The sequence below is a fragment of the Bos indicus genome, chromosome 25, assembly GCF_029378745.1.
Source record: "Bos indicus isolate NIAB-ARS_2022 breed Sahiwal x Tharparkar chromosome 25, NIAB-ARS_B.indTharparkar_mat_pri_1.0, whole genome shotgun sequence".
NCBI lineage: Eukaryota > Metazoa > Chordata > Mammalia > Artiodactyla > Bovidae > Bos > Bos indicus.
This window is the reverse complement of record NC_091784.1, coordinates 39,194,280-39,219,599: the sequence shown is the minus strand read 5'-3', so window position 1 is coordinate 39,219,599 and position 25,320 is coordinate 39,194,280. Positions and strand designations below refer to the sequence as shown.

Here is a 25,320-nt window from a genome sequence, read left to right as displayed (position 1 = left end):
CAGTACTCTTGACTGGAAAATCCCATGGGCAGAGGAGCCTGGTGGGCTGCAGTCCATGGTGTCGTGAAATGTCGGACACGACTGAGCGACTTCACTTTCACTTTTCACTTCCACGCATTGGAGAAGGAAATGGCAACCCACTCCAATGTTCTTGTCTGGAGAATCCCAGGGACGGCGGAGCCTGGTGGGCGGCTGTCTATGGGGTCGCACAGAGTCGGACACGACTGAAGTGACTTAGCAGCAGCAGCAACCATTTAAAAACGTCCAATCCTTCCCAACCGGCAGGCCACGTGAAGGCGGCGCCCCGCCCTCGGCCCGGCCCCCTGCAAGGCTCAGCACTCCTTCTAGGGTCGAAGGTCAGGGGAACACCTGAGAAAGCCAGAAGGGCTGCCTCCAGAGCGGTCAGAGCAGGAGAGACTAGGAAGTTACAAGTGGGCCAAGCCCTGCAGGGCAGACAAGAATCCCAGCGCTCGGCAGCCTGCGGTCACCTGGGAACCCCACCGGGAGCCAGTGCCCGAGACCCGGGCCCGAGGCGTGATGCCTGCGCACCGGTCACCAGACAGACTTCCAGGGTCTCCTCACAACGGGCAGAGGTTCAGGACCCGGGAGAGAAAGGAGGTACCACAACACTTCTGTCAAACATGGCGTATGAACAGTTCTGTCCCCAATCAGACGCCCAGAGCCACACACTGCACAGGCTCCTGGCTCTACCTCGCTCAGCTTTCCCACCAGCCTCGAGGGGCCGCGCGGAGGCCTCGCGAGAGCCGGGTGAGGACGTGAGGCGGGGCTCAGCGAGACTGACAGCTGCTCCGCCCTGTGAGGCTCCTCCCCCGAGCGACCGCCTCCTCCCCAAGGGAAGGGCGCCTGAGGCCACCACTCCCAGCGCGCCCCTCACCACTGCCGCTCTCCCAGCGCGCCCCCTTACCCTGGTCGCACTGGGACAGACGACACCTGACCTCCCGGCTCTCCATCCTGAAGTGTTTGGTTTTCTCACAGAAGGGTGCCGCGCCCTCCAGCGGCAGGCCGTCTGCGAGGGGGAAGGCGCCCTCGGCTTTCCGGAAATGGTCCACAGTCTCACAGCTGGCTGCCTTGGGCAAGCGCGGTTCTGAATCTCGCCCAAAGTCCTCTGATTTCCTCGAGTGTCTCTTCTTTTTCTTCTTCTTCTTCTTGTGTCTGTGGAGGTCAGCGTCAGAGTGCGCTACGGAAAGGTCTGAATCCTGCTGATGCCTGTCGAAGACAAAGCCAGGACTAGGACCACCAGGAAAGCAAGCCGCCCCAAGGAGAACTGGTCCTCTCTGACTCACACCCCGTTCTGTGGACCTTCACTACACACACACAAGTGAAACTCTTTCCTAATCAAACATGCGGTTTTCACTGTAATAATTTAAGTCCAGGGTCATAAACTCACCAGTTTCAACCTGTCCCCACCGCAACCTTCAACTTTGGGGAGAAGAGCTCTGGCCAAAACACCAGAGGAAGAAAGGACTCCACCAACTTATCCTGCAACTAGTTAGTGGCTGAAGGAAAAAGTATCTTTACTGGGTGTGTCAGGCACACAGAGGAAGGAGGTTTGATTTCCTTTTCCTTCAAGTAACCACTCTTCACCTGTGGCTTCTGGTAATCTCTTCCCAGGGTTTCGATCTTAAGAGACACCAGTGTGTAGTAACTGTGTTTGTGCTCAGTCCTGTCATCACGGAGAAGTCATTTTCCAGAAAACTGCTGACCAATTTAGCTTTTAAAAAATACGAGAACAAACTTCCCAATGAGATTTCAAACTGAGAAATGGAAACTCAGTTTGAAATCTCATTGGACAGTTTGTTGGAGATTATCAACAGACATAGAACTATAACTACATCTGTGAATAAATAGGTTAACACTCAATCCTAAAGAAAATCAACCCTGAATATTCTTTGGAAAGACTGATACTAAAGCTGTAGCTCCAATACTTTGGCCACCTGATGTGAGGAGCAGACTCATTGGAAAAGACCCTGATGCTGGGAAAGATTGAGGGCAGGAGGAGGAGGAGACGACAGAGGATGAGATGGCTGGATGGCATCACAGACTCAATGGACATGGGCTTGAGCAAACTCTGGGAGATGGTGAAGGACAGGGAAGCCTGGAGTGCTGCAGTCCATGGGGTCGAAAAGAGTCGGACACAACTGAGCAACTAACCACCACCACCACCGTGAAGTCGGAGAATCCCAAGCTTTAACCTCCCGAATGCTGCACGTGTACTCAGTTACAAAGCACCAACTGAACGCAGCAACATCTTGAAAGACCAAGTTTTTAGGTGTTTTATAAAACTGCGTAATAAGATACAGCTTAAAACAGAGCTAAGGAATCGATAAAAACAGGGCAGTCCCAAACCCACCGAGATGAAAGCTACGCACGACACAGCCCTCACCCATCCCCAGGCTGGGTGTGGAGGGCGCGCCCCCCACGCATAGCCGCCCCTCACCTGGAGTCTCGGTCCCGGTGTTTGTCTTTGGATTTCTTCTTCTTCTTCGACTTTTTGTGCTTCTTCACTTTGGGCTCCTCTACAGGGTCCTTCTGTAAGCTTCTCCAGGCTTTCTTTTCTACGTGACTCTCATTCTCGAGGCTATCGTATCTCCGTTTCCGTGACTTAATGTTGTCATGTTCGTGAAACCGTGCGGCCAGGTCGCAGCTGCCGTCTTCAGCCCCGAAGCTGAGCCTGTCGTGGGTGTACTTGGCGGCAGGGTGTGGAGGGGGCGCGTGGGCCATGCCCGCCCGGGGGCTGCTGAAGCGGTGCCGGTCCCTCTCTTTGGCCACCAGCTCGTAGCCCTTGCGGCCTCTGTAGTGGTCCTTGTAAGGCCGGCCGCCATAGGGCCCGGCCCGCTCGTACTCTCGCTCGGCGTGGAAGGGCCGCCAGTCCCGGGGCTCCCGGCTGGGATACAGGGGGGACCTGTCGTGATGGTACCGGCAGCGCTCCCAGCGCAGCCTGTCCGGGTAGTACTTCTCCCGGGTCCAGGCATGGTCGCCCTCGGCGTGGTGGTAGCGGCCCCACTCCTGGTCAGGGGCGCCCCTGCTCCGGGAGTGGTGGTGGCCTGACCTGGCCAGGGAGCTGGGGCAGGGGGGCTGCGGGGCCAGGGCGCAGGGCTCCGGCCGGGGCCGCTCAGGCCGCGGCCGCTCGTGCTCCCGGTGGGGCCGCTTCCGCCGATGCTGCACCTCGGTCCTGCTCCGGCTCTCCCGTGCATGCTCGCCACTGGACGAGCGGTCCCTTCGGCTGCGGTAATGTCCTCGGTCGACCTTTCTTAGGCTGCTGACCTTCTCCTGGACCAGACACGGCTCCGGGGCCTTCTGCCCGGCCTTACTGTCTTCCCCTCTCTCACTGCTGCTGCGCTCGGGGGGCCCCTCAGGACGGTTTTCTGTGATCGTGTCTAGCTGCGCAGAAGGCGCCTCATCTGTGGACACTCCCATGCTCTTAGAGGGACCCTCCGCATCCGAGCCTCTGTCCCGACCGCTGTGACCCAAGGGCTCGGGCTCATGGTCACCCTCAGAAGGCACAGAGGGACCTGGGCTCAGCCTCCCTGCGGCTTCCGCGGCCACCGGGTCCTGGGGCCGCTCTGGTAACGTCCCTCCCACGTCCGGGGACGGTTTGCTCTGATCGTCTGTTAAATTCCCAGGGTCACAGGGTGCCAAAAGCTGATCGTCCCCGAGGGCGTCCTTGTCGGGGTTACAAAAGGTGCTGGCACTCGGTACAGCCTCCTCAGGTTCTGCCGAAACACGTTCAGAGACTTCTTCTTTGGTAGGTTTGATGCTGGGGTCCGAGGGCGGCGAAGCCTTCTTGAATTTGCTGCTGAGATTCGAGACAGACTCCAGGTTGTCCCGGGCATCACCGGGAGGGGAGCGGCCAGCCTCCAGCTCCGCCTCCGGATGCTCCAGAGGCCTCTCCTCTGAGCCAGGTGTCCTGCAGCCCGGCAGAGACAGAGAAGGACAGGGGTCATTTACTCATTTGCTCTCTGGGTTTTTGTCAATGGGCTACAGGGACAAACACTTCATTTATTTACTAAATATTTTATGGCTTTACTGTATCTGGCTGAAACCTAAAACTGGGCTTATCATTTTTGGAAACTTCAAGTTTTCTCATTGTACATAAATGTAAAAATTTCTATCAAGCCTACTTCATTTTTCACTAATAACTCTGCAATTCTAAGTGCCTCTGGTTTTCAAATATTTTTCTAATTCTTCTCAGTAACTAAGTCCAGACCATCAAAAAAGTCAAATAATGACAGGGCGCTTACTTTTTCTCTGGATCCCTTTTCTCCAAATTTTCCTGGAGCCTCAGAGGCAGAGTAGTTACCTCCCAACAGAGCCAAGAGCTCCCTGAATTGCCAATAAACTGAGGAATCACTGCTGCAGTAAACGAATTCTGCTATGCTTTTGACGGACTCCTCAAGTTAAGGAAAGCTGCCAGAAAACAAGAAAAACCCTAAAGCGGGCCCCCTTTTTGGTCTGGGAGAGAGAAGACACGCGAGGTCACTACAGAGGTTCAAGGTCGCACGTGCAGCTGGGGTGCGCATGGCTGGGGCGCACGTGGCTGGGGTGTGACCATCACAGGTCATCTGTTCTGCTCACGCACGTTCCATCTGAAGACAAGCTGAACCAGATGAGGGGAGAGACGAAGACAGCCGTGGTGCCAGGGACTGAGTGCTCAGGCTGCCCCCTTTTTAGGCTCGACTGGGAACATTCCTGACTGGGATTCTTGCTGAGGGCATGTCCCCCGCAAGGGCCCTTCTGACATGGGGTGCATGGGGGTTGTCCCTGTGATGGGGGAGACCACAGCACCAGTAGGGAGGGGCTGAGGCAGGCAGTTCTGCAGAACAAGCCAGGCGCCCACAGCCTGAGGTCCATGTGGAGAAAACTTCAGCTCTGTTACTGGCTGCTTCACAGACACGCCCAGGTGTCCAGCTAAAGACAGTCACACCTTGGCCGAGAGCTGTCCTCCAGGAGGCCGTCACGGCACTGACATGAGGTGCCAGGTCCCGGGCTGTCCCTCTGGTGATCGCAGCTGCCGCCTCACGGCCCTGCCTTTACTCCCATCACGTTATGTACGCTAAGGTCAAGACACTGACGTGTGTTTTTTAAGCATGGAGACACACCACACTGACCCTTAATTTAATCTCAGAGCTCTAGAGAGAGCATAACAAAGCCTTTGCTCCTGAACAGAGCAAGACTCCCTGCCCAGCCCCTCTGCACACCCTCGGGCGCCTGTTGGGGGCGCTGAGTGGGACGTGCTGGCTGGTCAGACATGTACCAACAAGGCCCCGGCAGGGGGAGGCTCTGCGGGAGAGGAGGTGGGCGCTGGACTAACAGGCCCCGATAACTGTTTACCTGACTTTCCCACCAGGAAAATCAACGAGTTCTACAGATGATTATTCAAGAAGGCTCATTCCAGGCCTTCTGCGAGCGGATGCACCCTGGTCCCACATCCTGCTGCCCTGAGACAGCCGTCTTACCTAGTCTCCTCTGCCGAGCCTTTGGCTTTGCTGCCGAGTTTGAAGGTCTCTAAGATTTTGTCTTCTGGAAGAGGTGGCAAAGGAGCAGGCATCAACTAGGATAGAAAAAAAAGATGTTTTTCAGCAGTGAGTGCCACGCCTCTGCCTCCTGTAACCCAGCCATGTGACCCGCTGGACACGAGGGCAGAAGGGAAGCCCGCCTGCCCGCCACCCCACAGCCGCTCACCTTCCCAGGGAGGCCGTTTGCCTTGGGAAAGGGGTGTTCTGAGTGCAGCGCGGGCTGGCCTGGGCAAGGGGCCCCGTCCGAGGGCAGGCCGTTTTCCGTCGGGTCGCTGTCCAGACCAGTAGCACCATTTAGAGCCACAGGTTCTTGGAGCTCGTGCGGGGAGGCGTCGCCGTCTTCAGCGTCCAGAGCAGGGGAGCACGCGCTCTCGGTCACCCCGCGGCCGTTCTCCTGGCCGAGGCCCTTGGCCTCCTCGTCAGACTCCTCGGAGGACTCGGCGCCGTAGGGGACCAGCACGCCAGCGCTCAGCCTGGGCCTGCCGTTCATCATGGGCCTGGAGCAGGCCTCCCTCGGGGCCATCTGCTTTGGGACCTTACTAGAGGCGGGCGGCGTGGGGGCACTCGAGGTAGACTGTATTGCAGAAGAAGTGGTAATGGTAGAAGAGGGGGCGGGCTTGTTGGGGTGCTCCAAAGAATTGCTGTGAAGGTTAGACTGAGACTGACCTTGGCGCACAGGTAACTTGTTGTGAATACTGATCGTGATTTTCTGTTTCTTGGGGTGTTCTGGAATAACTGAGGGCCTGTTAACTGACCAGTTCTGAACAGACGGGGAGGCGCTCACAGGACCAGTCCTGCTGACGCTGGAGTTCCCGCTGGGGCCTGACATGGGGCTGCTCGGCGTCTCCTTCAGTGGTCCCGTCCCGTTCAGGTGAGGGGGGTTCTGGGGACAAGCAGACCACAGTCAGGTGAGAGCTCCAGAAACCACCAGACTCAAGACCTCAGGCGGCGGGCCTTTCCCACTCCGGCCCTCTTTTCTCTCTCTAGGAGGAATGAGCAACACCGCCCTCTCACGCGGGCCTGTCCGCCCCGGACCTTCACAGGCCCCAGTTTTCTGGGAGTTCATTTCTGGTAAACAGGGACAATGGCTTTTGTCGGAGAACAACTGCTCTGGCAGAAAGCAGCAGGTCCTCCTGGGCATGGCGTCACACAGGTTCTCCTTCGTGGTTCTGGGAGCCCCTGGCAGTTCAGGCAGGAGGAGGCCAGCCCTGGGGACTTCCCAGGGCCCCAGGAATGCGGCGACAGTCATGTGGACGGACACGCTCGCTTAGCCATCCCTGCCTCTTTGACCTCCCACCCTTACTCAAGTAGTTATTTCGCTCCACATCCCAGCTTTTGCTGCTAAAACCCAGAAATTGCACACCGGTGGTCATGGGTGAATTCTGCCTCATAGAGGAACTTTGGCCTTCAAAATGTTTTCTTAAGTATCTGAATTAGTTGCTAACTTACCACTGGATAATGGCTCAGCTGATAAAGCATCTGCTTACAGTGTGGGAGACCTGAGTTCAATCCCTGGGTTGGGAAGAGCCTATGGAGAAGGGAAAGGCTACCCACTCCAGCATTCTGGCCTGGAGAATTCCATGGACTGTATAGCCCATGGGGTCTCAAAGAGTCAGACACGACTGAGTGACTCACTTTCACACTAGAAGTCTTAGCCGCTCATTTGTACCCAACTCTTTGAGACCCCATGGACTGCAGCCCACCAGGCTCCTCTGTCCATGAGATTTTCCAGGCAAGGATACTGGAGTGGGTTGCCATTTCCTTCTCCAGGGGATCTTCCCAACCCAGGGATCGAACCCAGGTCTCCTGTACTGCAGGCAGATTCTGTACCAACTGAGCTACAAGGGAAGGCTTCATAGTTAAGCAAAAACATTTCCTGACAAATCAGCAGCAGCAGCCGCCCTTCCACACAGGGCAGATGCTCTGCAGTTGGCCTGTCCCACGTCACTCAGGCCGAGCCCAGCACAGGACCTGCTGCCTGGCCAGCTCCCTACAGCACTGAGGCTGTGGCTCCCTGTCAAACTGAAAGGCTGTTATGACACCATGGCACAGGTGGCAGGATTATTCCACGGTGTGTACAAGCTATGTCAACACGTCTGCGGTCTCAACATTTACGTCAAGCAAAAGCCAGGCCTCCACTGAGGACGCTGATGTCACAGGAACCAGAGAGCATACCCTCTGCTCGCTCTGAGCAGCCCTCAGGGGTGTGATAGGGCCCAGCCAGACAGCAGGCAGAAAACGTCACACCCCTGAAAGGGCTAAATGGAGGCAACGCGACTGTTCTTTCTGTACAAGCATCTCTTCCTGGAGGCCAGCATGAATCGAGAACCCCTCAATATTTACTCCATGAAGTGAACGGAGTCCAGGGTGGGAGATCAAATCCCCAGTGTTTAGACAGACTCATACCCCTACTTCCTTCTGGATCACATTGTTCGTCCTCAGAGATTTCCCCTACGTTTGAAGTATTTTCTAATAAACGGCCTGAATCCATTTTTGTGGATACGAAACTCAGCTGTGGACGAGGTCAGGGCCACCACTGCAGCACTGAGTAGAGGGCTGGACCCTCTGCTCGGGAGGTTACCTTCATCATGTGCGAGGGGAGCTGTGGGCCAATGAATCCCGAGGCTGCCTGTTTGCTGTTGACAACCCGCTGACTGATGACCGGGCGGGGCGAGGACTGGCCGGGGCTGTGGGCGGAATGAGTAAGTTCGCCTCCATTTTTCACATCGTGGGACCTGGGGACAGACAGTGACAGTGCTCAGGGTAACATGGGACACCCCCCAAAGAGCTCACGCACACCCCACCCTCGGCAACAGGAGACGCGACCTGGGGAAGTGCACAGAGTCCTGGCCCAGCCCAGGCTGGCACTGGGAGCTCAGGTCAGCAGACAAAGGGCCACTGTGGATTCTGATCTGATATCTATGTATTCTAGCTGAAAGGTTTTTTTTTTTTTGGGGGGGGGGTAATTTTTTTAAAGCTATTTTTCTTTTGTTTTCCATTTTTCTAATTCTAAATACATATCACTTAGATCTGTGCTATCCTGAAAAGTCAGAAAGAAACAAAGACATTCTGCCTCCCCTCACCCCTTCAAGGAACCTGCTATCCAGATTTTGTGGATTTTCCTCCAGGCTTTAGCCTGGACTGATCTCCTCAACATCAGCGTGTAAAATTTCAAACTGCTTTTCCTCCATATATAGAGCACTTTCTCATAGCATTTTAAAAAACATCATAAAAACCACTTTTAACAGTTGCATTGTATTTCGTCACATGCACACGCTACCATTTATGTGATCTGCTATTGTTGGCAATTTGAGGATGTTCTGAATTTCCAGTTACTACCAATGGATATACCTTGGAGCACTCAACGGACTGCCCCAAGGCCCCACATCTCCAGGAGGAATTATCGAATCAGTAACACGCAGCAGCAGGTGGGGGCAGGCCCGGGCCTGGCCGGGGGCGTGGCTGGCTGCTGGTGCCCGGGGCTGAGAGATGACCACACCAGGCACTCAGGAGTCCCCTCACAGGGCCTCTGCTCACTGCCTCCCCGGCCTGCCAGCCCACCCGATTTGCTGCCAGCAGCAGAAGCCCTCTGTGGCTTCTCCCGTCCCTTCTTCTGTGCATTTCTTTAACCTGCCGAAGAGCTGAGAGCTACAGTAAACGTATGGCCCACTCTCAAATATACCTTCCTTACTCTCCCCACCACCGAGATGCTGTTTAACCAAACAATGGAATGTAAGCATGCTGATGAAGTGAAGCATTCTTTCTGACTTAACAGAAAAGGTGGAAGTGCACTTTCCTGACAATACCTGATATAAAAGAGGACGTAAGCTTGCTGGCTGAGTACCGATCTGATATCACTGGTAGACACGATGGAGTCGTTCATTTGGTACCAGAGGCCGTTGCTAGCCTGTAAGACAGCCAACAAAAGAGATATCAGATTCGATCAGGTACATGGGGAGCCTCAATCCAGAGACCTGTAAGAAAAAGGGGCTACCACAGGTCAACTGGAAAAGCCCCCCTTCCCTCCCAAGAATGCCAGTGGTATCTTACAGTGTACTGTAAATAGAGTAATTAAGAAAATCCACACAACTTACTTTTATGTAGCAGAAGTAATGGCCAGCATGGCAATTAAAACCAGTGTGTACCAGGACTGCATACAAAACATAAATGATCGGCTCTCCGTTTGGTTGAGACATGTACGGTCGAATATCAAGATACTCAGGGTATTTCACATCCTACACAAGTATGAAGAGAGAAAAAAGGAACATCATCTCTGAAGGTGCAGATCATCCCGTCCATACACGCAGGGCAGGGCGGGAGGCTCAGGGCACATGGCGCCTTGTGGTGCTCCAGCAGGGACCCAACACCGCAGCCTCATTTTGGAAGACAGACCTAACCCGGAGACGCCTGACTCTACGTGTCTTTAGTGCAATCCCCCTGTATTTGTTTTCTTTACGCAAGTAAGGATCCAGACTATGTGAGTTCTCCAAACCCATCAAAGCGGACAGTTAACAATCACAAGTCTGGACTTGAAGTCATTGCTTATTTTTAACAATTCAGGAGCAGGTTATTTATTCCGCATGTTACTGGATTTCTGACCACTTTCAGTTTCAGAAAGTGGGAAGAAAATGGGAAAGGTCAGTATACTACCAATCAGAAAACAAACGAATAAACAAGCAAACAAACTCTGGTCAAAGAATGGCAAGGTCTGGCTGGGAAATCTTTGGACTTGAAATGCCATAAGCGTTCCCTGAACCCACTCAGCACCTTCACCAACTATGACGCCCAAACGCGGATAAAAAGCACCAGGTGTGACCTTCAGAAAGTCTAGTCAGCTAAGGGATACAGACGAAAACACACACACTCTGTAAACACACACAGCAAACTTTGAGCTCAGTTCTTTGACATTTTATTCCACTAACAAGTGCTGGAAGAACTTAGAAAATCAGGTAATAAAACTTCCATGTAGCTGCTGGACAGTTAAGCCTTGAAAGGCTCAGCATAAACAGTTGTTAATAATATTATCTACCCACCTTAGCAATTTTTCCACCAGTAAAATTTGCAAAACGTTTCAGAGAAAGAGTAAGAACATTAGAAGATCTATGTATAGTGAATCTCTTTGAAGCTGGAACCATCTTTTTACACCTTGGGGAAAAAAACAAAAACAGATGTTTAAGAAGATTCATGTGGGTTGGTTGTTTTTTGCTTTTTTCGTCTTACCCTTGTTATTTCTCTACAACAGTCTAATTAAGTGTCCAAAAGAAGGGTACTGGATGAGAAATACCACCCTTTTCATCCAACAGTGAAAATATTAAAATTTGAAATTTGGGAGATGGCTTAATTAGCATGAGTGAAAGCCACAGGGCAGTTCTGAAATATCAGGCCACTGACATCTTAAAAATTAGATTTATAGAAGTTTCTCTCAATTCAAAACAAACTGAAAAACCGGCTGATAGAAGAACTCTGTGAAAACAAAGCCCAGATACAGAAGCAAGGAAAAGCCTAGAAACGTCCGTGAGGTTTAAAACAAAGGAAGCATCCCTCTGGTCTTAGGAGGAAAGGGGGCCTTCTCCCCAAAACAGTGAACCCAGGTACCACATTTTACTGCCCTCTGAAGATACTGTATTTTTCACACGCTGAAGGTTTGCGGCACCCCTGCGTGGAGCAAGTCTACTGGGCCATCCTTCTAAAAGCATTTGCTTACTTCAGGTCTCTGTGCCACATTTTGGTAATTCCTGCAATATTTCAAGCTTTCTCATTATTACTGTATCTGTTATGATGATCTCTGATCGGTGACCTTTGATGTTACTCTTCTAGTTATTTTGGCATTTTTAAACAAGTATTTTTAAATTAAGGTTTGTACACTGTTTCTTAGACGCAATGCTACTGCACACTTAAAAACTACGGTATAAGGTAGACGTAACTTTTCTATAAACTGGGAAACAAAAAAATTCATGCAACTCGCTTTACTGCAAGATTTGCTTTATTGTGCTGGTCTGGAACCAAACCAGCGGCTATCCCTTAAAGGGAACATCTACTTAAACCATAAGAAACAGGGCTTTCTTAAAATAGGCCCTCTTGACTTCATGGGGAAACAACAGAACGACTCAAACTTGAGGATTCTGGCAGGTACTGCCCCAAATCCTGGGAAACAACCATGAAAGAGAGAGATCCTTGACTGCTCTGGGACAAAGCAATGCTCCACCCGCCCCAACCCTTCACACCCGGGTCCCTGGAGATGCTGTGACACACACGTGCCACCCCAGGCACCTTCACACGCGGGGGCACTAACATGTGGATGGTCTTACCCCTCCCCTCCACCCAGCTCCCCAGGACTGAGGCCCCGCCTCCCCCGGGTCTAAGGAGTGTTAACACTGAGACTTGGGTGCCCTGGCCCTCGGGGAACAGAGCCAGGGTCCTCTCAGGCGGTCCTGGAAGCTCACAGGAACCTTGCCGGTCAGGCAGACACGCCAAGCCCTGTCACCCCAAGCCTGCCCTCCCCGCCCGCCAGCACCGCCATCGTACTTGCTGCACTTGTACGAGTTTTCTCCGTCGAGCTGTTCCGGCTTTACAAACTGCTCCAAGGCCTTGTTGACACTCTGAGCAGCCTGGGGACAGAAGAGCACCGAGAGCACATGACCACTCACTGCCGCTTGTCAGCAAAAGAAGAGAGGCCTCCAGAGGATAAAGCCAAGCGCAAATTTTATGTAAAAAGGCTTTTTTCATTACAGTGTTCAGTTTTACACATGTGCACACCAAGCTATTGCCCTCCCCACCCCCAATTAAAAAAAACAACAGGGGATTCCCTGGTGGTCCAGTGATTAGGACTCCATGCTTTCACTGCCGAGGGCCTGGGTTCAATCCCTGGTCAGGGAACTAAGATCCTGCAAGCCGTACAGTGTGGCCAGAACAAAAAAACAGAGGTTGCCCACCGCAGCATTATTTACAGTAGCATAAAAGAGGGACAAAATCGAAGTATCTACCAGGAAGGAAACAGGCATGGAAACTGGCTGACGCACGGCACGCAGCAGGCCCAGCAAGATGGAGTGGAAATAGCAAGTGGCCCAACAGACTAAAGGGGTAATCCCGTCAGGGCCAACAGTAAACAGACGCTCTGGAGCAGTTTATATCAAACTGTTAGCAGTGTTCATTCTGGGGGACAGGCTCACACATGTCTCTGCAGCGTTTCTCATTTTTATCGTTAGCATGTATCACACTTGAGATCAGAAAAACAAAAGTTTCAGACAACAAAAAATGGGAGAGTTCGGAAAATGCAAGAAGCAAAAGACAGTTTCTAAAGAAATAACCACCACCTAAATTTGGCTGATATAGGCATCATAATCTGGTTTTATTAAGATTAAAGGTCAAAGGGTTAATAAACATTAACCCTTTAATGTTAATAAAGGTCATTTAATAAAATTATTCAATGTTTTAAGTTTTTTATGATGCCTAATACAAAGTTTCAATAAGCTCCTCTAATTAAGTCTTAGCATATTAAAGTTTTCAATTCATATTCTCTAACAAGTGTAGTCTAAATTGTAAGAGAACTATAAATAAATAAACTATAAATAAATTATGACTAATTTTTGTTTAACTTGACTACCACCACAACTACCAAACTTACCTTTATCTCCAAAGTTATATCGAGATAGGGATCAAAAGTATCTGAAACACCTTTGCAATTTAAACATTTGACTGAAATAAAAATAAAACACAAAGGATAAGCAAAGTATAATCAGCATGGCAATATCAACTACTGAAATGACAGAACACACACACACACTTACAAAACAAAAACCATAAGGTACTTTTCTCATCTATCAGACTGGGCAAAACGTGTTCCTACTACACAGTGGGAGCCACTGATTTGGTGCACGCACACTGCTGGCCGGAGTGTAAACCGGTATAACCTCTTGGAAGAGCAATATGGCAAAACCAGAATTTGAAATCACATATCCTTCGATACAAAAATTGTAACTAATTGTCGTGCGTACACTTTTACGTGCACGTAGCGCTACGTGTAGACGAGGGTGCTCGATAAAGCACTCGTGGTGACAACAACGACGGTCAGAAACCACCCAAAGCTCCCTGGTGACTGGACGGAGCGCTACTGCAACCGCGAAAGGCCGTGTTAGACCTGCGTGTGCGGAAAACGCTAGAAAGCTTCCGGTGTGAGAAGAACCCAGGCTGTTCAAGCACAAGAAGCTCCTGGGAGGATAACCACAGGCTGGGCCAGGGGCTGACGGAGGATGGGGATGGGAGTCTGGGCCAGCAGGGAGACACACGGGCCCTTCTTAAGCCTTTCGGAGCCCTTGCATCCTTTTACACCACATGCCAGACCACAGTTATCAACCTTTAAAACCAAGAGTTTACCTCTAGATCTTAGGTAGCCTCCAAATATCTGGCAGACGAGTGTGGTGGCCTGGGTGTGTCTGTCCAATCTGAAAAAAAAAATCAAAGAGTGAGATGAGAGAAGCATTCTGCAAAAATAAGAGGTGCTGTAACTGATGCTAAAACCACGTACATCCATAAAAGAATGAGAATTCACGCAAGAGAGTCGCACGATATGGGGACAGCCAGAGAACAGCCTTGCCCAATCAAAGATGTCTGGGGCAAGGAGAAGCGGTCGGATGGTATTAAGAAGGGATTCGGAAATCAGGGCAGGACTCTGGCCCTGAAGCAGGCAGCAAGAGGCAGTCACCCAGAGCAGGACTGGGACCCAAGTGTGAGGACCCTGCTCTGCAGCCCAGCACCATCCAGACACTGAGCGCCCGGCCCCTCAGCCGCAGGAAGGGAATGCAGGCCTGCCAAGGGTGTCGAAGCAACAGCAAGTGGGCTACGACGTGTCTGTTTCTCCATCCTTCTCCTGAGCCCATGTTTAGATTTTAAAGAAGAAACTTCAGGGATTGGTAACTGACCCCAATGACAAAGGGAACAAACACAGATTTCAAAGGCTAGAGATAGGAAGTACACCTTTTAAACTTTCAACCATTTTAAAATAAGGCAAACCACTTGAGGAAGAGGCTGCACAAAGTCTAACGGTGAAGCTGACAGGGGGCGGCGCACCCCTCCTGGAAGGCCGCGCTGAGTTCCGCCAGCCAGCAGGGCGGCCGGGGCGGGGCGGCGGGCGACTGATGCTGTGTTGACTCACTTATTGCTGCCGTTCAAACATGCTTTTTGCATAGCATCAACAGTGTACTGAAGGAATTCGTGGGCGTCTTCTTGGTTTCCAAAGCGGAAGTGCCTGGCTATGCCTGTAGAATTTGAGGAAAGACAAAGCCTTATCATCACCTATCATACGCGCAGGCTGTCCTCCCCCTCGAGGTTGTATCTTATGACAGTATACTGGTTAGATAACTATTTTATGAGGAAACAGCATTAATAAGTTCCCCCTGAGAACACCTAGGATGAGCCCTACAGACCGCTAAAAGCCCACATGGGCTGGAGTTTCTGAGAGCCCAGAGACTCTGTCTTCAGCAATAAAATGATCTTGAATAAACTCAACTTTAGCTGTTATTGTTTCAAAAATTTGTCTCAAATGTTATGTTAGTGCACATATCTTAACTTGGGTGCTAGAATTCCCTAAGAGAATCTATATAAAACACAAAGTGTGAACCTACCTAATTCTATTCCAATAACCTAGAGAACATATTATATTCTCCACTGCACAGCAACATCTCAGTCCTATTTCTAATTGACTAAATAGCCACAAGCCAAAATGACAATGAAAAACAATACAGATGTATAAATATTCATATAATTTTATGTGAATGAATATATAGATATGTATTAACTTGAATCATATGAAATTGACCACATCCCACAAATTCTGACCTACAAAAATGACAATTTCATTATTTAACCATATATGTCTAGAGTTGGGGGGGTGTGTGTCCGTAGATGTATGTACATACACACACCAATAGCATTCTCTTAAAGAACTAGGTTTAAAAAAATTAATTATGTCTGCCATATATGTGTCCATGTCTGTATACATGTGCATATCAGTATATGTAATATAGACATATAATTCAACAAACAAAATCACCCCTGGCTAAAATTTTGCTAAGACCCAGCAATGTTTAAAAAAAAATTTTCATGGTCTTCTCCAGCCTGTTAATAGTACCAAAGGCCAAGATAACACTTCTTTATCCTCAGCAGCTTTTTAGGCAAAAGGATTATAAATTGTCACTGTGTAATTATCCATCCCTATAATTACCCAGCTAGATACCAGATTAAGAGTCAGGTTTTTATTTTTAAGCATTTTTTATTCCAACTCAGTTAATTAAAATAATACAAAAGCTTACTGCAAAAAACATGCAGAAAGTGCATAAAAAATTTCATGCAACCTATCAGAATCATTATAATGCAAGAGGAGATTGTAAAGTCATTAAAAATTATATAGAAACTTGTGAAATTTATCCACAAATCTGCTAAGTTCTGAGTATAAAATGTTATTTAAGAATATAATTAACTTTATTTTGATAATTCCTGTCACTATGTATAGTTAATACTTATTTATTGAATTAAAGCTAACTGAAAACTATTTAAAGAAATCGGTGGGACAATAGTTAGTATTACTCAGCATAGAAATCCAAATATCTAGGAAAAATGCTGCAAAAGTTATCAATTTTATTAACAAATTTGAGGGTTTTATAATTTTTATTTTGTTTATATATCAAACTGAATACCACCTTCTTTACTATATTGTCATCTTTTGCTTTAGGTTTCAAAATGTTTTTACATAATAAATGGTTTGCTAAAAACCTGTTATTCGTTAAAGACATATTCATACACAATAAACTGTTTGCTGCAATACCTAAGGAGCTCATCATTCACCAGTCAGATCATTAAGACCAACTGGCTAACAAATATTCATATGAACTACTACAGAGGATACTTACGCCGCATCTCATTAATGACAAACATCGGTTTAATAACATCCCCAGGATTACTGAGTGCCTGGGTGATATGTGCTTGCATTGTACACATCATGCAAAATCCTTCTGCATGACCTGAAAGATAACAGATGATAATCCTCCAAGTTAGCAAAATATGACACTGTATGTACACCAAGGGGTATTATAAATAACACAAGCACACTCCTGAAACAAGGATAACAGAACTATGTGTCCTGTTATTGAGCTATATACTTTTACTCATTTCCATTTAATTCTCCAACAAACCTAAGTGATAAATGTATATTGGCTCTATTTTACAAGACAGGAAACTGAGGTTCAGAGAGTTAAAATTTGCCCAATGCCAAATAGTGATTAAGGGGCAGGCACATAGTTGGGCTCAAATCATACCCTTCTAATTTTGAAGCCTGTGCTCTTAACTATTGTCTATACTAGAGAAATTAGAAGTTTCTTTCCTTATGCTACCATTTGTCTCAAACAGTAAAGGAATGTCTCCTTTCAAAATCTCAAGTGTTCTAGCTTTTCCACATACAGAGGTCTCTGTTGTACTTTTTTAACAGCTTTTTAAAAATATGAAAACCACCTTAGCTCATACTAAGTGGTGCTGCTGGCATCTAGTGGGCAGAGACCACAAATGCTGTTCAACACCCTACAGCAAGCAGCCTCTACAATGAAGAATCATGTGGCCCCAAAAGCCAATGACACTGAATTCAAGAAACGCCTAAAACTGAAGGCGGCTCGGTCCTGCCTAACACAGCTTGTAAAGTCTCAAAAGGTCCAAACTATTTCCAGTTAACATTACCGCGTCCCAGAGTAAAGCTCAAAAATATTTACAGGAATAAAAAGAAAATCTAGCACCCAGCAATATAAAATTGTAACCGAAGAGCACAAGGCATGCAATAAGGCAGTAAAGACCAATAACAGGGAGCAGATAATCAGAAACAGACCTGGAAATGTCCTCAAAAACAAGGACAATAAAAAAAGACAGTTTATATATATATATATATATATATATATGTATTTCCATGCTCAAGGATGTAGAAAAAAGGGCATGTTAAGGAGAGACACAGAAATAAAACCAAATCTACTTTACAGATGAAAGGTAGGGTTTCTGAGATGAAAAACACAACAAGTAGACTTAATAACAGATTAGAAACAAAAGAAGGAAAGACCAGCAGACGTGAAGACTCCGCAGCAGAGGTTCTCTATTATGGAACACAAGCCTCAAAAAAAAAGAACACCTCTCAAAATAACAGGAACAAAAAAGCGTATCAGTGACCTATGGGACCACCTCCAGCTATCCCCAGTACACATGCAATTGGAGTCTGAAGGAGAAGAGACAGGACAAATATTTTAAGAGATGACTGTTTCCCAAGGGCCAGCGCAAGGCAGTTTTGAAGAGTGGCAGAGCAGTCGTGCATCTGACAGGTGGTGGTTTACGTGCACTTGTACCTGTATTAAAACTCATAAAACTGACCCCCCAAGTTAACAGAGTGTACAGTAAAGACGTTAACCATATAGTAATTATAATAATTCTTATAAATGTTAATTTATTAATGTTAATAAATATGGGGCCTTCCCAAGTGATGCTAGCGGTAAAGAACCTGTCTGCCACCGCAGGAGCTGTAAGACACACGGGTTCGGCCCTCGGGTTGGGGACATCCTCTGGAGGAGGGCATGGCAACCCACTCCACTACTGCCTGGAGAATCCCACAGGCAGAGGAGCCTGGTGGGCTACAGGCCACAGGGTCACAAAGAGTTGGACACAATTGAAGTGACTTAGCACAATTATAATAAACATTTTTTTTAATGACTGAAAAGGCATACAAATGCAAAGAGTAAATTTACAGTTCTATCAACTTCAACAAAACCCAAACAGAAGGCTACTTATAACAGTGATAAAAACAAAACATTTAAAGCAGGTGGAAATAAATGACGTGTATAAGAACAAAGGTAAACCTGACAAGAGACTTGTTGGAAACGAGCAAGAGAAGAGCGCAGAGCGACAACTCTCACGCATAGAGAGAAAAGTGTCACACAGGATTTCCATCCCCCAGGAAGACATCTTTCGAAAACAAAGATGAGCCGTTCCACTTCTCAGATGACTAGTGGTACTTTTTCCTACTCCTCCCACTAAGTGCAACAACAACAACAAACCCTCTGGACATTGCATATGAAGCAGACATAAGAAAGCTGGGAAAGGTGGAGAGAAAAAGACAAATTCACAGTTTCAGAGCCCAAGGAATGACATGGCAGTGAGTTTTCTGGTTTTCTTTCTGCTTCATATATTTCCGACTTGGAGCAGAAGGAGCCACCAACCTGGAAATACCAATAAAAGCAGGGAACGATGCCACAGTGAAAGCTTCTGGCGTAGAGTTAAAAAAAGGGAGATTAGGAATGGGAACTTTCATCCATGCTGAGTGATAACAAACCACACCCCCACCTCACAACATCAGTGAGGATCAAAAGAGGGGCCTGGACTTCCACCCCCAAACCCAGTAGTAAAGAAGCATCCCTCCATATTCTGCTAAATTTAAGTAAGTCAGACACAGAAAGACAAATGCTGTTATGGTAACACATGTGGAATCAAAACAATACAACACACTAGTGAATACAACAAAAGGTAACATAGTCAGCTACAGAGAACAAATTAGTGGTTACCTGTGGGGAGAGAGAAGGGGAGGGCGTGACGGCAGTAAGAGATTAAGAAGTACAAACTATTATACATAAAATAAGCTGTAAGGATAGTGTACAAGTGTGCTTATAAATGGAGCATAACCTTTAAAATTGGGAATCACTATACTGTACACCTGGTAAAGAAGGCTGAGCACGGAAGAACTGATGCTTTTGAACTGTGGTGCTGCAGAAGGCTCTTGAGAGTCCGTTGGACTGCATCAAACCAGTCAATCCTAAAGGAGATCAACCCTGAATATTCAGTGGAATGACTGAACTGAAGCTGAAGCTCTACTTTGGCCACCTGATTCAAAGAGCTGACTCAGAAAGAGCCTGATGCTGGGAAAGACTGGAGGCAGTAGGACAAGGGGACAACACAGGACGAGATGGCTGGATGGCGTCGCCAAATCAAAGGACAAGAGTTTGAGCAAGCTCCGGGGGACAGTAAAGGACAGGGAAGCCTGGGGTGCTGCAGTCCGTGGAGTCGCAAAGAATTGGTCACAACTTAGTGACTGAACAACAACATGTAACACTGTAATGAAGTATACCTCGAGAAAGAAAGAGAGGGAAAGAAAGAAGCATCTGTCCAGCTTCCCACTGGGTAGTGTCAGAATTAGGACTCTCGCCATCAGCCAGTGGTAAAAAGCCACTGCAGTCTCCCTGGAGACCGGGGCGGGGGCGGCGGGAGTGGAAAGCCCTGCTCCCATCCAGCAAGAACGTGGAGCCCACCCCCACCTCAGATGTCAACAGAGGCTGAGTGTGGAATCTGGACTTCTATCTCCACCTAATATTTCTTCCTTTGCCAGAATGGTGTCAAGAGAAAGCCAGCCAAAACACAGGTCAGATAAGATCCAATATTTAATAGCATAACACAAAAATGTCCCGGTTTCAACTGAAAATCACTCATCATACTAAGAACCAAGAACTTCTGAATGCTGGAGAAGTGAATAAAAGACAATGAATAGATACCAACCCTAAGATAATAAGATATGTTAGAATTATGTAACAAAGGTTTTAAAGCAGCCATGGCAAAAATGCCTAAACAGGTAGTTATGAATATACCAGAAACAAATAAAGCAACATAGAAAGACTCAACAAAGAAACAAAAGATATAGAGAGCCAAATGGAAAGTTTAGAAATGAAAAACACAGTAACCGAAGTAAGAAGCTCTGTGGATGAGCTAAGGAGAAGACTGGAACTGACCGAGGAAAGCATCAGTGAACATGCACACAGAACTCGTGCACTCTAAACGAGAGAGCAAAACAGACTGGGAGAGAGAAGCGGCCAGAGCCCAGGGGCCTGAGGGGCTCCAACAGAAGATCTAACGCACATGCTGTCAGGGTCCCAGAGGAGACAAGAGAAGACTGGGTTCACAGTGTAAGAAACGAGGGTGGGAATTTCCCCAAACTTGGCAAAGGATGTAATTCAAGAAGCATTCAAACACCAAACAGGAAAAAGAACAAAGAAATAGACACCAAGACACATCACATCAAACTTGCGAACACTAAAGACATAGAAAAATACCTTGGAAGTAGTGGTAGAAAAACACCACCTTACCTGTAAGAGAAAACTTGAATAGAAATGGATTTCACACCAAAAACCATGGAGGACAGAGGAAGTAGCACAAAAATTCTCAAGTGCTGAAAGAAAGGGACTTTACCCAGAATGCTACGGCCAGTGGAAACGTCCTTCAGGAGTAAGATGAGATTAAGACGCTTTCAGGAGAAGCAGAACGAGGACAATCTGTCACCAGCAGACCTACCCTAAAACGATGACTTAAGGAACGACTTAATGAATGACTTCCTTAAGTCAGAAGCTCTCTAAACAAAAAGGAAGTGATTTGGGTTTTTGGTTGTTGTTTTTTTTTTTTTTAAAGCAACCCTGGAACATCAAGAAGGAAGAAAAAAAACATGGTAATCAAAAATATAGACAAATACACTTTCCTTCTCTTGGGTTTTCTAAATTATGTGACAATTGAAATAAGGATTATAACACTGTCTCTAAATGTGGTTCTAAATGTACGTAAAGGAAATATTTAATTACACGGTAACCAGGGAAGAATAAAGGAGACAAAAGTAAAGTTTCTGCATTTCCCTTGAATTGGTAAAATGACACCACGAGTAAACTGTGAAAAGCTACACACAATGAAAACCTAGAGGGACCTCTAAGAAGACTATAAAGACATACACTCATAAACACAAAAACAAATTTTAAACGTAAGTTTAAAATACTCAAGTAACCCACGAGTAGGCAGAGAGACAGGACAAATGAATAACTGAACAGAAAACAAAAACAAAATGGCAAACTTGAGTCCTAATGTATAAACGACTACCTTAAATATTAATAAATTTACTAATTAAAAGATCTAAATTAATAAAGCAGATTTAAAAACATGATTCAACTATTTTGCCTGTAAGAAACTCACTTCAAATGTAGTGATACAAACAGGCTTAAAGAAAAAAGATGGAAAAATATATGTCATGCAAACACTAACCCGAAGAAAGCAGGAATGGCTATATGAATGGCAGATAGAGTAGACTTCAGAGCAAAGAAAGCTATCAGAGAAAAGGACATTATATAAAGGATCAATCCATCAGAAAGACAAGCAATCCTAAATGTGTTTATACCAAACAACAAAGCTGAAAAATACATGACTCAAACTCTGACAGGACTGAAAATGCATACAAAGAAATCCACAACTACAGCTGGAAACCTCAACATCCTTCTGTCAACAACCGAACAATTAACCAGAAAACCAGCAAGGAGAACTCGACACCACCAAGAGCCAATGCGATTCCATCAACATTTATAGAATACCCCACCCAACAACAGAATACACATGTGTTTCAAGGCCTCACAGAACATACACCAACACAGACTATATCCTGGGCCACAAACAAACCTCAAAAGATAAAACAACAGAAATCATAAAAAGTGCGGAATGGAAAATCCTAAAAATCAGTGATAGAGAGAATACAAGAAAGTCTATAAATACCTGGAAACTGAGTAACACTTCTGAACAACCCGTGGTTTGAAGGGTTAAAATAAAAATTGAAAAGACAGCATATCAAAAGTTTGGAGACACAGTTAAAGCAGTGTCCAAAGGGAAATTTACACTTATAACAATATCAGAAACAAAAACAAGTAAATCAACACAGACCCTGCAGACACCAAAAGAAAAACAAGAGAATATATATATATTCTGTAATTAACTTGAAACGTGTAAATTTGACAACCTAAGAGAAACGGACCAACTCCTCAAAAAAGTGGACTACCATAACCCATCGAAAATAAAATAATCTGAATAGCCCTATACTTACTAAGGAAATTAAATTTGCAACTTTAAAACTCCCCCAAAAAAGAAATCTCTAGGCCAAAATATTTTCACGGATGGATCCTACACTAAATGTTTACATAAAAATTTACATCAATATTCTATACAATCTCTTCCAAAAAATAGCAGTTAACATATCCCAAACACATCTTATAAAGATCAGTTCAGTTCAGTCGCTCAGTAGTGTCCGACTCTTTGCAACACCATGAATTGCAACACACCAGGCCTCCCTGTCCATCACCAACTCCCGGAGTTCACCCAGACTCACGTCCATTGAGTTGGTGATGCCATCCAGCCATCTCATCCTCTGTCGTCCCCTTCTCCTCCTGCCCCCAATCCCTCCCAGCATCAGGGTCTTTTCCATTGAGTCAACTCTTCGCATCAGGTGGCCAAAGTATTGGAGTTTCAGCCTCAGCATCAGTCCTTCCAATGAACACCCAGGACTGGTCTCCTTTAGAATGGACTGGTTGGATCTCCTTGCAGTCCAAGGGACTCTCAAGAGTCTGTTCCAACACCACAGTTCAAAAGCATCAATTCTTTGGAGCTCAGCTTTCTTCACAGTCCATCTCTAACATCTATACACGACCACTGGAAAAACCATAGCCTTGCCTAGACAGACCTTTGTTGGCAAAGTAATGTCTCTGCTTTTCAATATGCTATCTAGGTTGGTCATAACTATTCTTCCAAGGAGTAGGCGTCTTTTACTTTCATGGCTGCAATCACCATCTGCAGTCATTTTGGAGCCCAGAAAAATAAAGTCTGACACTGTTTCCACTCTTTCCCCATCTATTTCCCATGAAGTGATGGGACTGGATGCCATGATCTTCGTTTTCTGAATGTTGAGCTTTAAGCCAACTTTTTCACTCTCCACTTTCACTTTCATCAAGAGGTTCTTTAGTTCCTCTTCACTTTCTGCCATAAGGGTGGTGTCATCTGCATATCTCACGTTATTGATATTTCTCCTGGCAATCTTGATTCCAGCTTGTGCTTCTTCCAGTCCAGCGTTTCTCATGATGTACTCTGCACAGAAGTTAAATAAGCAGGGTGACAATATACAGCCTTGATGTACTCCTTTTCCTATTTGGAACCAGTCTGTTGTTCCATGTCCAGTTCTAACTGTTGCTTCCTGACCTGCATACAGGTTTCTCAAGAGGCAGGTCAGGTGGTCTGGTATTCCCATCCATAGAAGAATTTTCCACAGTTTATTGTGATCCACACAGTCAAAGGCTTTGGCATAGTCAATAAAGCAGAAATAGATATTTTTCTGGAACTCTCTCGCTTTTTCCATGATCCAGTGGATGTCGGCAATTTGATCTCTGGTTTCTATGCCTTTCCTAAAACCAGCTTGAACATCAGGAAGTTCACGGTTCACATATTGCTGAAGCCTGGCTTGGAGAATTTTGAGCATTACTTTACTAGTGTGTGAGATGAGTGCAATTGTGCGGTCGTTTGAGCATTCTTTGGCATTGCCTTTCTTTGGGATTGGAATGAAAACTGACCTTTTCCAGTCCTGTGCCCACTGCTGAGTTTTCCAAATTTGCTGGCATATTGAGTGCAGCATTTTCACAGCATCATCTTTCAGGATTTGAAATAGCTCAACTGGAATTCCATCACCTCCACTAGCTTTGTTCGTAGTGATGCTTTCTAAGGCCCACTTGACTTCACATTCCAGGATGTCTGGCTCTAGGTAAGTGATCATACCATCGTGATTATCTGGGTCGTGAAGATCTTTTTTGTACAGCTCTTCTGTGTATTCTTGCCACCTCTTCTTAATATCTTCTGCTTCTGTTAGGTCCATACCATTTCTGTCCTTTATCGAGCCCATCTTATAAAGCTAGTATTATCCTAATACCAAAACCAAACAAAGGTGGTATAAAAACAAAAGATTACAGACCGATACATCTCATGAACAGATGTAACAACCCTTAATACAAATTCAGCAAAATATAAAAATCATTAAACATCATGACCAAATGTAGTTTATTCCTGAAATACAAAGCTGACTCAATATTGGAAAATCTACCAGAATATTCTACCATAATAAGGAAAAGAAGAAATTCACATGATCATATCAATTTGATACAGAAAAAGCTATTGACAAAAATCAACACTATTTCATGATAAAAAGCAGGAACTTTTTAAAACAGGGGGAAAAAAGGAAACAGAGAAGAACTTCCCTGACTTGATAAACAGGATACATCAAAAACCTACAGCTAATATCAAACTGAATGCTCTTCCCCTAAGATCAGAAATCAGGCAAGGATGTCACCTCTGATCACTATTTCAACACAGTGCTAGAAGTTCTAGCCAGTGAAATACGGCAAGAAAAGGGAAAAAAGGATACAGATCAGTAAAAAGTAATTAAAAATGCCCCTATTTACACATGGCATGATTCTCTAGATAGAAAAATACAAGGACTCCACCAAAAAAAAAAAAAAAAAAAAGCCTAGAACTGTTAAGTGAAGTCAGCAAAGTCAGTATATAAAAATTTACAAAAATGAAATGTATTTTTATATGCCAGCAATAAACACATGAACACCAAAATTAAAAATATAACGATGCCTCTGATTCCTCAAAAAATAAAAGAATTAGATGTATAACTAACAAAACAAAATATGCTGATAACTATGCAACACTGCCTATCAAGTGGGCCTTAGAAAGCATCACTACGAACAAAGCTAGTGGAGGTGATGGAATTCCAGTTGAGCTATTTCAAATCCTGAAAGATGATGCTGTGAAAGTGCTGCACTCAATATGCCAGCAAATTTGGAAAACTCAGCAGTGGGCACAGGACTGGAAAAGGTCAGTTTTCATTCCAATCCCAAAGAAAGGCAATGCCAAAGAATGCTCAAACGAC

General features: G+C 46.3%; 1 protein-coding gene across 3 annotated transcripts in view; it reads right to left on the bottom strand.

Annotated features, from left to right (window-relative positions):
* Positions 1-25,320, bottom strand: part of USP42 (ubiquitin specific peptidase 42) — a 56,767-nt gene that overhangs the window by 3,153 nt on the left and 28,294 nt on the right. For all 3 annotated transcript variants that reach the window (XM_070780219.1, XM_070780218.1, XM_070780221.1), the window contains 13 exons: positions 16,442-16,552; positions 14,689-14,791; positions 13,911-13,978; positions 13,162-13,232; positions 12,063-12,145; positions 10,571-10,682; positions 9,632-9,772; positions 9,344-9,444; positions 8,119-8,272; positions 5,704-6,420; positions 5,478-5,572; positions 2,459-3,928; positions 926-1,227 (listed from right to left, as the gene is read on the bottom strand). In XM_070780219.1, coding sequence (XP_070636320.1) covers positions 926-1,227; positions 2,459-3,928; positions 5,478-5,572; positions 5,704-6,420; positions 8,119-8,272; positions 9,344-9,444; positions 9,632-9,772; positions 10,571-10,682; positions 12,063-12,145; positions 13,162-13,232; positions 13,911-13,978; positions 14,689-14,791; positions 16,442-16,552 — 3,528 coding nt within the window. The remainder of the gene's footprint in view (positions 1-925; positions 1,228-2,458; positions 3,929-5,477; positions 5,573-5,703; positions 6,421-8,118; positions 8,273-9,343; positions 9,445-9,631; positions 9,773-10,570; positions 10,683-12,062; positions 12,146-13,161; positions 13,233-13,910; positions 13,979-14,688; positions 14,792-16,441; positions 16,553-25,320) is intronic.